Raw genomic sequence first — 17,269 nt, forward strand, 5'->3', positions numbered from 1 at the left:
TTCATTTCAATTAATTTAGCATTTTTTTGGTTTATTTGACCAATCAAAGCTTTGGACTCTGAATTAAGAAAGAAGAACAGCAACAGCAGCGAAGGCAGACGTCCACTGGACAAGAACAGCAAAGAAACGATGAGAAACAAAAGCTGGACTTGACTGAGACTAAAAACTGAGACGAGTCCAGGTCAGACCACACCAGAAACAGAGATACATCCGAGTCACAATGTCCACGAAGGTGAGACGAGTCTGAATCAAGACCAAGACCAGACTTAAGGACCACTGTCCTGATTTCCTGTGGTTAAAATGGGATTTTCGTTGTGCAGGTGGGACTACAGGTCAGCAGAGTCCTTCCTGACAAAATCAGGACAAAACTGCTGGACAGAAGCCTGGACATCACCGTCCTGCTGCTGCAGCAGGCTGAATGTGTGTGTGTTGGTGTGGTCCTACCTGGGGGAGCTCGGCCACAGAGGGCGGTTCCCCCTCATGAATTACGGCGGGCCTCGTTCTGACATGAAGATACTTCACCCGCCCGCACGGCGTGACAGGCGGTGAGCCGGCGGCCGGTGGAGCACGCTCAGTGCTTAATGGCTAAATTGGGAAGACTGTTACTAATCGCTTATTGAATAATGAAAGTGACACAGCTGATAAAAGATTTCAATACGGTGGATTATTTATAATATTTCACTTAAGCCTCTTTGGCTGACTAATGGGCGGGAGAGTGGAAGGAGTCAGGGAGCGTCTGACAACGCGTGGCGCTCACGGAAAGAGGAGTAACTACAGGCTATTTGATAGGTGGATAAAAGAAGGATGGGGGCAGAAAGACTGAGAAAGAAGGAAGACGGTGAGCAGGAGAGGAGAGATTAGAAGAATGGAAAAGAAGAGGGTGAAAATTAAGATAGAGGGAAAAATGAGGCGAGAAGTGGAGGGAAAAGAGAAAGGAAAGAAGAGGAAAGAAAATGGAGAACAGGCGAAATGAAGAGAAGTGAGGAGGGAAGTGGAGAGAAGGAATGAAAATGAAAGGAATGAAAACAAGAGTAGAGGTGGAGAGATGAAAGCAGTCGCAGCGTCCATCCGTCACTCAGACAGCCACTTGCCTTGTCAGCTGCTTGATGCCTCCGTGATGGAGAGACGAACATTACACATCTGCTGCTGCTGCCACATCTGTTCAGCCATCAGAGTGTGTGTGAGAGTGTGTGTGAGTGTGTGTGAGTGTTTGTCAGAGCTTGTGTTTGACACCACTATCAGAAGCAAACCCACAGCGGTCAGAATTCACATACTGAGACCTGAGCCCGGTCTCCATCCATGTCTCTAAGACCAGAGCTGACTGGTCCTGCCCACAGCCCTGCAGCCAGCAGGCCGACACTCGCTCTCTGCTTGGATGATGAGCCGTCTCTGAGTGGTCTCTGAGACTCAGTCTGAGGAACCAGTCCTCGAGCTCTCCAACAAACAGCACAGATCAAAGCATCCACCAAATGGCAGTGGTCATGTTACAAACTGATCCACAGACACACAGAGACAGAGAAGAAGAAGAAGAAGAAGAAAGTCCGACACGATGAAGAGATGAAGGGTCGACAGAATGACAGGATGGAGAGATCCTTCCCTCACAGCAGAGGTCAGGAGTCTCAGGTGATCACATGACTGCGTTTCCCAACCCTGGTCCCAAAACATAACGTAGTGTTCACAGTGGGAAGGATTAGTTCAGGCGGACGACGCTGAACATCGATGTTCAGATCCTTTTACAAAAACTTAAACAGGTTTTCATTTTGAATTTAAACTGTAAACGAATATTTGTCCTGTTTGCATTTAGTGTTTGGACTTGGGCGGGGAAAGTGCGAGGCGAGGGGGAGGGGCATGGCGTTACCTTCCGCAGTACCAGAGAGGCCGTCGGCTTTGAAGTTGCTGGTGCTCTTCTTCCGCCGGTGCTTCTTGCGGTTGGCATGCGGCGACGGCGGCGGCTCCATCTTGGGGCTGGTGGTGCTGGAGATACTGGGACTGGAGCAGACAGAGTCTCCCAGGCCTGTGTCTGGAAATTCAGAAAAACACGGATACTCAGAGATTTCTCCCTCAAGTGTGTACAACTGATGTGGAGACAAACATTTCTGAAGAAACTTCTGATCAAACTATAAATCTGCAGCTAGTTTTGGACGTTTTTCAGTCTTCAGATCTTTGATTTAAGGATGTGGATATTTGTAAGTATTTAGAAGTATATATGCATGTAGATATTTGGAATTATGAAACTGAGCCCTGTTCAGTTCTATGTGAAGATCTGGGGGAAGAGGAGCTGGACCTGGGGGAGAGCGAGGCTATCAGAGGAGGGAGGTGAGTCTCTCTCTCTCTCTCTCTCTTCCCTCCACTCTTCATGGCGGCCACTGACAGCTGTGACTAGCGGCAGAATAAAATAACATTCAGCTTCCATCAATATCACAGTGCGACGGCGACACTGACATGCGCATGGCGCGCGTGGACATGGAAACACGTGCACAAAACACACACACATATACACAAGCGCTCGCTGGCGGCCGCGTCCCCAAACTGCAGACAGCCCCAAGGACGGCCATAACTTATTTTACAATCGTTTAGTCTCAGCTCAAGTGGAAAATGTGACAACTTATCTCTGCTGACAAGATGCCATCCCCGAGCGCGCAATTAACCGCCGTGGATTAACGGCCATCCCATCTGCAAGCCGCACTCTATCCACGTCAGCCCCCTAACCCCACCCCACCACCTCCAGCCTCAAGACTTCCACCTCCTCCTGCTCCTCTCCCTCCCTCCCTCCCTCTGATTGTTTTCCTTGGTGGGTTTTCCCTCAACTCTCAAACTCAGTTTGGATGCAGCTGTTTAACAACTGTCCTGTCCACAGAAATCTCTGTGCGGTGAGACGCAGACATCATGTACAGGACAGGGGGCTTCACTTATCACTGAATTATCAGCTGTGCTGAGGAACCAAAAAGACCTGAAGGGAAATCCCAGTTCAACCTCTGCGACATCTGTGGTGAGCTCAAACGCTGGTCCTCACACCTGGTTTTAGGCTCCAGATTAGAGTCAGGTCCAGGTTAGAGTCCGGGGCTGGGGAGTGGATTGTCAATGGGTGTCCTCTCAACTATAGAAGGGCCAATGTGTGTGTGTGTGTGTGTGTGGCCCCCAGAGGTCCAGTGAAAGCATTTCACAGCTTTAAATGTTATTTGAGGAGAGCTGGAGGGCACAGCACTGACGACAGAGCTGTCAGTCAAGCTTATCGTCACGGCAACACACACACACACACACACACATCATGACAGCTGTCAGTCTTTGCATGTGTGTGCTGAATTCAGTGACACTGCCACTTTACAAGCCACACACACTTGTAAACAAATACTAACAGACACAGACACACACACACACACATACACACACACACTCAGGGCCCATTAGCCTGACAAACAGTTAAGGCAGCATTAGAGCTCTGGCAGGTGGATCAATGGGAGACAAACGATGGGCTCCCCCACAGAGCTCCGCACAGGGGCCCTCTGAGGCCCAGCAGTGGAGCTTCACGAGAGGACCTGATCTACATGAAGCAGCCGCATCAGGACTTTTAAATATTTCAGGACCAAAAGATGCTTCAGATATAAGACAGTGTTTTTTCTTGTTTTTACATCACTCTCAGAATCATCAGGCCGACGTCAGCCTGGTTATTACTGACCTGTGCTGACTCCAGAGTTGGCGATGACGGTGGCATCGGTCCACTGGTCGGCGCTGGAGACGGAGTACGAGCGCTGGTGCATCCCCTCCATACCGCGGCTGTTGAAGGACACCAAGCTGACGCCGCTCGCCATCTGAGACACCGACGAGCTGCTGGTCACCGAACCTGAGGGAGGAAGTCAGGGTCAACGCCGCGGTCTGAGAGGAGGCGGGAAAGTGTAGATCTGATGAACAAGCTGATGATTGTTTTCATGCGACGGGATGAATGGGTCTGAATGTAAACGGGACAGGAATGAAACTTTAAAACCAAACTTGCTGAGTTTTTTTCCACCGCTGCTAAAAGAGGCTAAAACAATGTGATGAGCTGCGGAGCCTTTCAGCTCCTTCACATGACATCTTATCATTTAATCTACTGTTTATATAAAAACACTGATTAATGAATCAAACGAAGTGAATCCATAAGCTTCCTGTCTCACTCTGTCCTCACTGCAGCAGGACAACAGCTACTGTCATCTCAGCCCAGCGGGACATTTTTTTTTTTTGTAAAACCGAGATGAAATGTTAAGATGGCCGTTATTTTTTTTTTCTCATTCTTGCAGCGCATGCGTCCAAATGCACAGTCAGTTGTGTAGCACACACACAGAAACACATAAAAGGCAGCCTCTTACAGGCTGGCTGCTTAAATCAAACCCTTGAGTTAGTAAGAGGCTGCATGGTCCAACAGCCGGGTGAATCATCCCTCCCTCCCTCATTCTCCCCCTCTCCCTCACCCCTCCCTCCCTCATTCTCTCATTACAGCTCATTTCTTGGTGCTGGCTGAGTGGAGCCAGGACTCTGATTGCATTAATATTCATGACAATAATTAGTACATGGAGTACGGCTCGCTGAATATTCATGCTATTAGCTCGGGCCTCCTGGATCCCTGCTCCATGTGTGAGTATGTGTGTGTGTTTGATTTAAGCAGCCACCTCATAAGCGCTGCTTGTGAGTGTGTGTGTGTGAGTGTGTGTGTGTGTGTGTGAGACGTGGAGGAGCACTCGTGTGTCTCCACCTTTTGTTTTACGACGTCTTTCTTCAGGTGATGAGAAGCATTTTGTGTGTTTCAAGGCTGAACTCCTGTTTTTCACTCTGATACTGCTTTTGTTTCATTTCAGCTTCCAGTCTCCTCAATATTCAACACATGCTCGTGTTTTTGATAAGGGAACAACGGCAGCAATTAGTGGCACAATTAAAAAATAAATGCCGGTTATTCCTCGGTCTCGGCTGCTGAGGAAGGTGACTGGACCTCTGCACACCTTGAAACATGAGGAAGAGCAGGAAGAACAGCTGCCTCCTCCTGGTCTGAGGTCTCACCTGGAGTCTGTCCCAGCTGCAGGCTGCTCATGTCCTTGGTCAGGCCGTTGGTTTTGGGACTCGGCACGGCGGCACAGGTGGACACGGCACGAGGCGGCCTCTTCCCCGGCACCTTCACCGTGGTCCTCAGCAGGTCGATTTCTTTACCGTGGACGTTCTGCATGTAGTCCTGAGAGAGGAGGGAAGAAGACAAAGGAAACTGCATCTCAAATCAAAAAGAGAAGAGTTGTCACAGTGAACACCAGTGACAGCGTCAGCACTTACACTGTCACTAAATATAAAACAGGACCAGTAAATTAAAGCGTGGACTGGAAACTTCATCATGAGTGTGTCATTCTTTGGTGAGGGGATTATTCTGGATAATAAAGTTCCTAAATCCCCAAATCATACAATGGAGACAAAGCCACACTAATCCCTCAAAGCGGCGCTGAAGTGGATGGACACTATGACTCTGATTGGCTCCGCCCGTTTGCCGACACGCCCAAAACGCGACCGATCGCCGTCGGACGCCTCCACCGACCTCCGATGATCAACACTCCTCCTGTGAGTGTTAATGACGGACGAGAGGCGCTTGTTAAATCCACCCCCTCTCTGAGGAGGGTGGAGTGTCAGTGGTGACCTGAGAGGAGCAGGGCATTGTGGGAGGTCGGTCTCCTCTTCAACATGAAGGAGATGAGGAGAAACAAAGCTCAGGATACCCGCTGTGCCGGATTAAACAGCTGCCTGAGAGTGTGTGTTCTTGTCCTTCCATCTTTGTGAGGACCAGTATTTTTCAGACCTGGAGAGTCTTTTTAAAAAGAGGACGTCTCTGAAGACTCGGGACAGTCTAGTGAGGACAGTTTATGAAAGGAAGGACGTTTCTTTGAACATCTGTAAATAGTGAGAATGTTCTTAGAAAGTGGAGAGTTTGCGTTGTGTAAAGATAAAACCTGTGGAATAAAATGCATCTGTCAGACTGACAAACCCTCCACCATCACCCTCTGACAGCCATGTGAAGCAGAGAGGACAGGACTAAATGTCCTCACTTTCCAGCTCTAAAGTTCTAATTGGTCCTCACAGAAACAGAACTACAGGACCATACACACACACACACACTCCGCCCCCCTCTGGCAGCTCAGCTGACAAAAGGCCAATTCAAAGCCAAGTGCTCTCGATGGCGTCTTAACAAGCCACCGGAGAGCCCTCGAGCCAGGGGCCCGCTGGGTAAACCCTCCACACACACACGCACACACACACACACACACACACACACACACACACACACACACACACTCCCCTCCGACAGATTGACCACAGTAATTGAGTCTCCATTTGCATTGCAGAGCTTTCATCATCAGCCCGATCATCCACACCATGCAGCAACATCCAGGATGGATGTGTGTATCGACCAAACACACCGACAGCAGGTGGTGTGTGTGTGTGTGTGTGTGTGTGTGTGTGGCAGACAGTCAGTGTGTGTGTATGACGCAGAAAAAAAGTATCTGCATTTATCAAATTACAAGTGTCAAAGAAATTAAGTGTGTTTATAGCTGCTTGTGTGTTTAAGAGTGTATGTAAATGTGTGTGTGTGTGTGTGTGTGTTCACTCAGTATAAATGGATGCATAAACGGCAGCGTCAGTGTGAAAAATGCAACATGAACAGAGATCTGAATACTGCTGACACCGAGGGAAACAGGAATCCATAAAGGGCGAGCTCGCCCAAACCTGGATCGATGGAGAAAGAGACGGCGGCAGACGAAGGAAGAGAAGAAGCAGGAGCTCGGTGGTCGGACAGAAAGCGTTAAGGAAGAAGTGATGAGGGTGACGGAGGAGTAGAAATGGATAAAAGAGGCAGTGGAGGTGTTTGTATGTCAGATGGAGTGGAAGTGTTAGAGCTAATGGTTTGTCACACACACAGGAAGTCCAGCTAAAGTTCACCACATTAAAATGTGTAAAAGTGAAAAACTACACACGTTAAATACTGTCCATTCACACACACACAGGACACGCTGCCCTCCTCACTGCTACAGAGCATTACAAAAACAAAATGAGCAACAACAACTCTCACTGCTCAGAATCACACAAGAGGCAATGAATTACTCTCTCGCCTGTTTTTGGCCCGATCTTCGTCTCTTCAGAGGAGACTTTTCTTGCCAATTAGGTGGCATCTATTGCCATCCACTTAATTAGAAGCATTAATGTGATTTCTTTGCACATAGTCGGGCAATTAGCAGCGCTGATTGAGTTTCATTCGATTAGCCTCCGCAAACACGCTAATTGACGCCCGAGCTGCAGATGCAACACGCTCAGGAAAACCTGGCTTTTTGGTGCTGGAGGGGGTTTGTGTGTGTGTGCGTGTGTGTGTGTTTATAGATGAGTGTGTGTTGATGTGTTAAGTGATGAGTTTTAACACTAATTTACTGCATCAGCTGCTCTAATCAGTGATGGACGTGTGCAGTTTGGTTTCTCTGTTTAAAGTGTGGAAACGTCTCAGGCCTGAGCGGCTCCAGAGGGAATCAAACCCACAGCCCTCGGCTGGAGGAGTGCCTTGCTCAAACCCACCAATCACAAGGACGCTGGGACTTCAACGTACAACCCGCTGAGCCTCTGGGTTTAAACTTGTGTTGTACTGTGTGTTTCCAGAGCTGCTTCTATTAGCTGCTCAAAGGAAGAACAACAGGCAACTGTTCTGATAACTGATGAGTCACTTCAGTCACTTTTCAAGCAAAAAAAAAAAATTTCCCACGAAATCAGACGACCGGAGAAACGACTGATGAACTACACGTGATGACAAACCTGCTGTCTGCTGCACAAAAATATCTGAGCAGAAAATCTGTCAAATGTGAAGCGTCTAACATGGATGTGACAAAGAAATTCAGTCAGGAGAGAGAGTGAGAGACACAAAAACAGAGTGTGTGTCTGTGTGTGTGTGTGTGTGTGTGTGTGTGTGCGTGTGTGTGTGTGTGTGTGTGTGCGTGTGTGTGTATGTGTGGGATAATAAAGCAGTGTCAGGGCAGGATACTGTGCCAACAGGGCAGAGAGCCGGGGCAATTAGCAGAGACATTACAGCTGATATTCACATCATCAACGCCGACGTGGGCAAACAGATGACGAGTCCTAATTAATACACAAGCCATCAACACTGTGTGTGTGTGTGCGTGTGTGTGTGTGTGTGTGTGTGTGTGCGTGTGTGTGTGTGTGTGTGTGTGTGTGTGTGTGTGTGTGTGTGCGTGTGTGGGGGGGCCTTACATGCAGGCTGGGGTGGTAGGTGAGCAGTCCATTGTCACACAGCGTCACATACTTCTTCTTCCACTCCTTGTTGAGGGACTTGCCGCTCCTCTTCAGCAGCATGCCCTGCATCAAGAAAACAACAACAACAACAAGTTCAACACAAACAGACACAATCGCACCTCCTCCACCTCCAGAGCAGCGGCATCAAACCACCAGAGTATGAAAGCAGTATGACTGAGTAACATGTGACTGTGATGAGTTTACAGAGCTGAGACATCGAGCTGGACGTCCAGGTTTCTGCACATCGCACGAAGCTGATCATAATGTGGCCACTTTAATGCATGTAAAAGCACTGGCTGGCCCCAAGGCCACAAATCTGGACCAACACGTTGGTCTAAAATGTAGAGTTAACATTTCCCTTCATTATACCAGACTGAAACACCTCCTCAGACCAAAAGCACACAGACATCCCCTTTCATATGTGGAAGGGGATGTCCGCGTACTTTTGGCCATACAGAGTACAACGTGAACATCACTGAGTGTGTGTTTCAGCTCTTCAGACTGAGTCACTATGTCCTGTTTGTGCATTTTTTACAGCATCTCGACTCTGTGATTGTCCTCTTTGTGCACAGCGGAGCTGAATTACATTCAGAGTCTGTGGAGCGAAGATAACGAGCTTAAAGCCAGAGGAGCGATTAAATAAGAACTCATTTCTGCCCAAAACAACATTTTAACATCCGAAATTTGCACCGGAGCTGAAAGGAGCAGCGAGAAGAGAAAAGACGGAGGGAAATCAGCAGTTATTTAATTGTCTGACTCTTTTTTCTTTCTCTTCAGGCCTGTTAACATCCCTGTTTCACACTCTCTCTCTCTCCTACGCACATCAGCTGCGGCTGACTGACCGTTTAGGCCGAGCGACCGCCCGCTCGCCCGCCCACACTTCATTTGAGCTGGATTCATTAGGTGAGCGAGAGAGAGAGCAAGAAGGTCAAAGAGAAGGCGAGAGAGAGGGATCGAGATGGGAGAAAGAAGGATCAAAAAGAGAAGAGAGAGAGAGAGAGAGGGGTAGGGGGGAGAGTGGGAGGCGGCGGCGGGGGATAAAACTGTCCGCTGATTAGCAATTACAGCCGTGCTGCCACGCGTGTCACTTCACTGGACCTCTACAACATTAACACTCCGACAGAGGATATTAATAGAGTCCAGCCGTGAAGGGAGGAAGGGGGGGAGTCAGAGGCACCACAGAAGAAGAAGGGTGGAGGGGGTGAGATGGACAGGCCCGCTGATGGACAGAAGCCTGCTCTCCGCTGCCCCGACCGCTCAGCTTTCATTAAGGCGGTCGGTGGCGGTGGGACAGAGCGGCAGGCCCGGGGTGACCCTCGCTGCAAGCGACGGCACATTCGGTGTAATTGGCGGTGACATAACGCCAGGAAGGAACGCTTCAGAGTGACAAAGAGGGAAGTGGAACGCAAAGGACGAGATGGACGAGACTGTGCACGATGAAACCAAATGAGACATGTTTCTTATGAATGTCTCCAAAGTGAGACGGTGGACAGCGGACAGTGCAGATGGAGTCTGTGCTAACAGCATGTAAAAGGTGGAATCACACCACATCTGCATTCACCCACATGTTTTAAAACACTGTCAAAGTGTGAGAGGGAGTTTCCTGTTCTGAGGCCATTTTGGTTTCAGTCCAGAGGAAGAATCAGTGCACACCTGTACAGCTGACACAGCAGGAATGCTGCGGCGTGTTATCAGTAACTGACGTATGACACAGTTCAACCTGTGCAGCTCTTGTACGATTTTACATTTTCATACCTGGAGATTTGTTGGATCAGTTTCATGCAGATTAAATATTGTTGGTTTGGAACACAGAGGAAGAACAGGGAGGCTGGGATGTGCAACAGCGCCACCTACAGAGTTAAACTCCGCTGCATCCTAATCTGATATGATTAAAAGGTCATCTCTCCCAAGAGTAGGATCAGTTACAGCCACATAATAAAATCATCACTTGAGAGTTGAGTTTTACATCTGTGGAGCTTCGCCGGGTCAGTGATGCTGCAGTGATTTCTTTAATTCAGCTCATGTCATGAGGAAGTAACACAGAGCAAGCAGCGTGTGTGTGTGTGTGTGTGAGAGAGAGAGAGTTGCTACGACGACGGGGCTCCCCACGGTGCGCTAAACGCGACTTGACGAGCTTCCTGCTGCTCTGAAGTGAAAGCTGCCGGCAGCCGTGCAGCTGTCAGGCCAGCTGATCATCCATTACTGCCTGTTAGTGAGCGAGCGGCAACATGTTTCCAGGCAGAGAGGACGTGTGTTTACACTGGGACTTAGGTCACCTCAGACTCGCTGGATTTTTATCAATTTTAATTGATCAAGAAGCAAATTTCACAGATAAGTTAGAAGTGCAGAGGCTGACTCCTCCGCTCTCTGCTGGATTTTATACTTAGATCCTGAGAGATGAGATATTTCATTCAGCTGGATTATTTAGAGCTGAAAGGAAAATGTCTTATTCAACACTGAGTTCACAGTTAATGTGAAAACAACAACACTTTTTTCATCAAAAGTTGGTTAAAAAGGAAGAAAAAGCTTAGTTTTCATTCCTGAGCTGTGCCTGTTTCACACCAAAGGCTTGTATCTTCAGAGTCTGCAGGATCTGTTTCTACACTTTGCTGAATTCACAGTAAAGTGAAAATAAAACATAAAATATTTTTTGTACAAAAAAATGAAAATGACGGTAAAACTAAAGCAGAGAAAAGACTGACTGAGAAGAGGAGGATCTTCAGAGGATGTTGAAGTGGAGGTTCGATCTCCACCGCTGCAGGCCCGCACTGATCTAAACTGAGGGGTGAACCAATTTTTCTTACACTTTTCCATCTGAAGCTGGGATTTGGGGAGGGAGACGTCAGCGAATTAATTTTGGCCATCCATCCTGAGGATGACAAGTGATCAGTTTGCGAGAGGGAAAGGCTAATTGAACGCTGCGTCGAAGCCCTCTTGATGGGTAATATCTTTCATTATTCACCTCCCCATGCTTCATGACACACACGCGTCGCCTCTTATTTTACCTTTGGGCGGGGGGGGGGCAGCCATGACAGCTCACAAGGTCTCCACATGGGGAAATAGATGTGGGGAGATAAATACATCCTCAGATATACTCTCTCCTCGCTGTACCGAGGCACTTCTCCGCCCCGGTGAAGTATTGTGGGGTAGTGCTTAGGAAAAGGTCGCTAGCTTGGGGGGCGAAGAGATGAAGTCATTTGTTAGGCATCCAAAAACGTCCAAGGGCATAAGTGAGGTTCACAACTGTGGGTTCTTCTTTTAACAGCAGAACACAGAAGCATGAAGAGTCCATGCTTTGTTCAAGTGGACACAACCAGGAAGGTAGGAAAGGAAGCAAAGAAAGGAAGGATGGAAGGATGCAGGAGTCTTCTTTTAGATATAAATACTAGTTATAGTTCTCCAAAAACACAAAACTCCCCGGGACACAGTTCCTCTTCTTTCGCACTCAGACGCTTCTTCGCTTCGGTGAAGTATTGTGGTGTAGTGCTTAAGAAAAGGTCGCTAGCTTGAGGGTAGCCAAGAGATGAAGTCATTCGTTAGACGACGCATCCGAAAATGTTCACGGGCTCATACCTGAGGGTTTCTGATTAAAGACCACCAAAGTCACATGTCAGACATGTTAGAAGACGGAAATGCTGGATGGAAGCACAGACATTAGAGAGAAGCAGAAGAGTGATTAATGAAAGGTGTGCTGAAAAAATACAACTTTCTTTTTTATCTCATCATGTTTATGGATCATACAAACCCTGAAATTAAACATGATTCTTCCTTTCTAACAATAATTACTTTCCTTTGTGTGAATCCAGGCACCACTAGAAAGAAACTGTCTGATAAAGGAAGTTTTTCAGAGGCTTGTTTCCTGCCCGTCTATTGATACAGACTAATCTACTCTCTAATCACTCAATCACCCCCCTATTTTCCTCAGACAATGGACTCTCCCTGGGCCTCTTGAAGGGAGTGACAGCGAATCTTAGAGGAGATACAGGGGAGGTGAGATCTGTGGAAAAGACGTGGACAAACCCTCCAGAGAACATCTCGAAGGGACCCGGGCCCTTTTGTTCTTCAACGTCCCCAGAGAGCAGGAGGCTAAATTAGAGGTGTCACCCCCTGCAGACAGCAGAGTGGGGGGTGACGACGGGTGGGAGGGAAGCTGGACGCTCCCTGCTCTATCGTAGGGCCATCTGATCTGGCCTGAGCGGTGATCGCAGGTCATCCATCATCCTCTCAGACAGAGGAGAGTGTCTCGGTTTGTATTGAGTCTGAGATTCCAGGCAGGAAAACAAAAACAAAAAAACAGACAGGAAGGGAAGAGACTGATGTCATGTGACTCACTGCAGGTAAATATCACCTTTAAGGGAAACAGCTGAAGTTAGTGCTCACGTCTGCTCTGACCTGCAGTCTTCTTCACTGCTCTTACAAGGAAAACATTTAACTTTGGAGGCTTTAGTGGAACGAAAGAAAAGATTTATTTATATTTATCTAAATAAGAAACAGTTGTTTTGGAGTCAGACATCACCACAAAGATTAAAGGACACTTGTCCTGGATCAGTTCACAGTCAGGAACAGCAGGTCAAATACTGGCCACTGAAATAAAAAAGTGCTAGCCTGGTGTACAACAAGCTACGGTCGAGGTAAACAACCAGCACATCACCAAACCAGAGAACAAAACCCACAACTCACATCAAAACACACACACACACCAACTGACACACAGAAGCATCGGTCTCCACAACAAGGTCGGTGTTGATGAGGCAAGGACAGCGAAGGGCAGGCCCAGGGGAGCAGGACGCAGACCAGATCAAATAAAACACCACAGAAGAAGAGGGGGGTTGAAGAGGAGCTGATTTATCTGATAAGAGTTCTGGGTAATTAATTAGAAACTCAATTATCCAAACCTTACTCCAGCAGTCTCAATTCATTAGTGGATAAAAACCCTCGCCCCTCGCTCGACGCTGACACTCAGAGAGAGACAGGATGTGAGGAAAACAACACTCCTCTTCCTCAGTCAGAGACCCTCAGGTCACTGCTGGTCGCTTTTGTCCGGCTTATCATCAGATGAGTGTACACAACAAACCAAATACACACACGCACACACACACACGGCATGAAACAACAAAGCGACCACAGGGACACTTCAGCGTGCTCGGAGAAACACCCCCGTGCCAAACAAAAACTGTGGAGCGCTCCGTGGAGACCGCCGCGCCGAGGCGTAATGAGCACAGTCTAAAAATGCTCTTTGATTGACGCCTGTGTTCCTTGTTTTAATTATTTCTCAAACTAAAAAGGGAGAGACAACCCTCCAACACATCCTCCACCCTCCACCCTCCACCCCCCGAAAAATCTAATTTCCAGGGGTTAGTGTGCATGACAAAAATGTCATCATGGCCAAAATGGCTCCGAGCGGTGACAACCTTTCCCAGGGAAATGATATTTTTCCAATCCGGCGGAAGGCGGATCATGTCACCCTCGTTAAAGCCTTGATAGCAGGTCTTTAATATTCACCGTCTTAATTAGGGCCGCAGTTAATTTCATTAAATTCTTTGGCTGCTAAATGAAGCAGATTATGAGACATCTTTTATTGCGAAGCGTGAAATTACAGCCTGCCCGCTGCCAATGGCGGGGCGAAACTAATGAATTACAGGGTAAATAACACCCGAATTAACCATCCAATTTAACTCCTTACAAAGCGCCCGGCGCTGAGGGGGGACGAGTAGACTTGTCAAAACCACCCAGCCCCGCGCTCGTCTGCAACCCCGCGAGAGGCAATTACAACCACAACACTACTCAGCTCCTCACAGGAAGAAGAAGAAGAAGACGGCGGCCGAAGCCTTGAGACTTCTACAAGAAGCAGAAGTCAGGGCATCTATTAACTGCTCAGTGGCTGCAGCACGAGAGGGCATGGACGGGTTAAGGGAAGGGCCAGGTTCCCACAGACCTCGCTGAAAAGTTAGAGCAGGAGTAACAATGTTCTGATTACATGGAGGAAAACTCATTTTTTAATCATCATCAAGTTTAAACTCTCTGTGAGTTTATTTCTTAATATGTGCAGAAGTTTATATATATATATGTATGTATAATATATACATATTATAGGGCTTTAAGAAGTAAGAACAGTTGCTGAGATCTTCTCAGAAGCAGGAGAGGAATTAATTAGAGTTGAAGGTGCATCATTAGTTACAAATCTTCCTCTAATAAGGACATTAAACTCCTAATTGGAGTCTCTGAACCTTTAAAATCCACGTGAGCAGGATTTTGACTCCAAGGTCTCCAGTTCAGATTCCCTGATGGTTTGGAGAATCCAGGCAGCAGTTTAGTGAAAGTGAATAAGAACCATTTCCTCCTCTCATTATCTGTCACGGAGTCGGCCTTGGTCACCAGTAAGAGGCTGTGTTTGTACTGGGCAGCTCCCAGGTGAAAAAACACCGTCGTGCTCGCTCGACCCTCCTCGAGTAAATAAAGGTTAAGAAGAAGAAGAAACCCTCTCCGGTGTGTGTGCGGTCCCAGCGGCTCGGCTGCTGTGTCGGAGGAAATTAATTTGTTAGATTGTTGGTTTTCAAAGCACCTCGGTCAGCCGCTTGACAGAGACATGAGCAAGCCTCTCCCTCTCTCTCTGGTAATTATCGGCTAATTAGCGGCGTGGAGCAGATGTCGGAGGAGCCCTGTGCCGTCAACAGCCTCTGTAAACAAAGCTGGACGCATCCGCTCACTTCAAGAAAGAAGAAGAAGAAGAGGAGAATGGACCAATCAGCTGCCGGTACAGCCAGAGTTTCCTCTGTGGTTTCATGTGGCAGCGAAGCTTCTTAGCAGGAGGTTTCAGCTTTGACTCCACATGTGTTTCCTGTTTCAGTTCCTCGTGCAGGTGGCAGGGATAAATGTTGTCCCTCAGAGAGTTAATTAGAATAAGCATGTTCATTTATTGTGTCTTTAATAGGTGAACTATTCATTTACGTATCCAAACAGTCTGATAAACACAGATTAATCAGCAAACACCTTTGTTAACTGTGTATTTTTAACAACGACAGCGTACGCGGCACATCTGACCTCGTACCGCCCACGCAAACACGCTAACACACTGACTGTGGGGCTGTTACTGTGAGAGCATTAATATCAACATAGATGTTTGTGTATGTCACACTGTTTGTCTGTGTATAAGTGGGTCTCAGTACACGATGTGTGTTGACTTGTACGAGCTAATTGTGTCAGAGTGTAGGCCCGCCTCGTACTCATTACAGCTTACTGAGACCACCATGTCCTGGCCTCTGTGTGTGTGTGTGTGTGTGTGTGTGTGTGTGTGTGTGTGTGTGTTTTTAATGAGCGCTGGACTCTCTTAACGAAGGCGTTCCCTGTAACAAAAGGCGAACAAACGCCGTCACCTTGAGTGGCTGAGAGTCGCACTAAGAGTCGCTCTAATGAGATCAGGAAGGGTGAGGAGCGAACAAGTGACTCAACACACACACACACACACACACACACACACACACACACACACAGGTATAACAAACAGAAGAAGCCCACGGAGAGCCGCCAAAAACTCACAGACAATAATCCGACTGTCAGTCTGACACGGTGCTACTCATACTGAAATCTTCATATTTTGATTTCACAGTTCATGTCATTAACTGGATGTGAACATATATATGTGTAACATATAGTGTTTTAAACTGAGCAGAAAGCTCACAGCAGTACGGCGATCGTACGCCGACCGTATGGCGATCGTACCGCGATCGTACGGCGGTGGTTATGCTGCAACCAGGAACGTGACGCCCCTAATCTCTCTGGCAGATGTCGGACTCTGTTAGGTCACTGTCTCAGCCGCCTCCTTCCTCCGACAGCGGGAATCTGCGTTTGGTTAATGACGGCAGGTTGATGAGGATATTGGGGAATGTTTGTGGCTGCGGACGTCGCTGCACGACTCCAGGCCAGCTCACAGTGATAACTCTGCCTTTCCTCGGCGTCCTCTCTGTGGGATCTAAGGTTTACCTGCAAACTCCCTGCACTTCACCAGGTGTGTTACAGTGAGCTATGAGTTCAGAGCCAAACACCGGGGCAGGTGATGTCTGATTGGCTGTTTACTCTCCGATCTGACAGTTACTGGGATCATTACGACCACAGAACAACAATGGTCTGTGTCAGGCAGGAGAAAAGACTCTTCAGACTTTTTCAAACTTTCTCAGGCCTTTTTCATGTCTAATGAATTCACTGCCATTTTACATGTAAACTACATGTAAACAAAACCAAATTTAAGCTGTTATAAGCTGATTTAGTTGGACAGCGTGTGCTCATTTTAAAAGCCCGCTGTAAGGTGGTGTAATTAGTAAGTCAACTAGCTTTATAAATATATATTACTCGACTCAGGGCTCCTACAAGCTTATGGGCATCTGTGCTTCACATTTTTAAAAATTTGCCTCAGACCGAAAATTAATTTTTACACAGTTTCCTACTTTATTAAAGTGATTTTATTTTCTTTGATCGTCAGTGAGTGATGGTGAAGAGAACACGGCGTATATATTTGATCTTCCTGTGTATTTAAATGTGTCTGTTAATGAGCTGAAGTCAGAGCTGATTGATTGAGACGTGGTTTGTGTGGTGAGTTATAAATATCTGACTGAGTTCATGTTGGGAGACAAAAAGGTGACGGAGTCAGACCACGTCTCATTAAAAACAAGTGTGAACACGGTGCTAATGGGAGGACACACACACACACACACACACACACACACACACACACAAAGTAAAATGGAGTGCAAATGGAGCGTTAATGGGGAAAAGGTAGTTGAACCTTGAATGTGAAGAGCAATCTCTCGTCTGACACACATGCAGTCTTTATAAAGTGCCCACACACACACACACACACACACACACACACACACACAGTCTAATTAGGGAGCAGGTCCGCGGTGTGTTGAGCCTGTCGTCGACACTGAGGAGCAGGAAGGGAGACGAGGCGAGAGCGACCACAGGGAACCATCAA

At 47.5% G+C, this 17,269-nt stretch overlaps 1 protein-coding gene across 2 annotated transcripts in view; it reads right to left on the reverse strand.

Annotated features, from left to right (window-relative positions):
* Nucleotides 1–17,269, reverse strand: part of agap1 (ArfGAP with GTPase domain, ankyrin repeat and PH domain 1) — a 97,248-nt gene that overhangs the window by 23,257 nt on the left and 56,722 nt on the right. For both annotated transcript variants that reach the window (XM_041032219.1, XM_041032218.1), the window contains exons 10-13: nucleotides 8,257–8,361; nucleotides 5,029–5,197; nucleotides 3,677–3,841; nucleotides 1,859–2,020 (exon numbers count right to left, since the gene is read on the reverse strand). In XM_041032219.1, the coding sequence (XP_040888153.1) occupies nucleotides 1,859–2,020; nucleotides 3,677–3,841; nucleotides 5,029–5,197; nucleotides 8,257–8,361 (601 nt within the window). The remainder of the gene's footprint in view (nucleotides 1–1,858; nucleotides 2,021–3,676; nucleotides 3,842–5,028; nucleotides 5,198–8,256; nucleotides 8,362–17,269) is intronic.

This window comes from Toxotes jaculatrix, chromosome 24, assembly GCF_017976425.1.
Source record: "Toxotes jaculatrix isolate fToxJac2 chromosome 24, fToxJac2.pri, whole genome shotgun sequence".
NCBI lineage: Eukaryota > Metazoa > Chordata > Actinopteri > Toxotidae > Toxotes > Toxotes jaculatrix.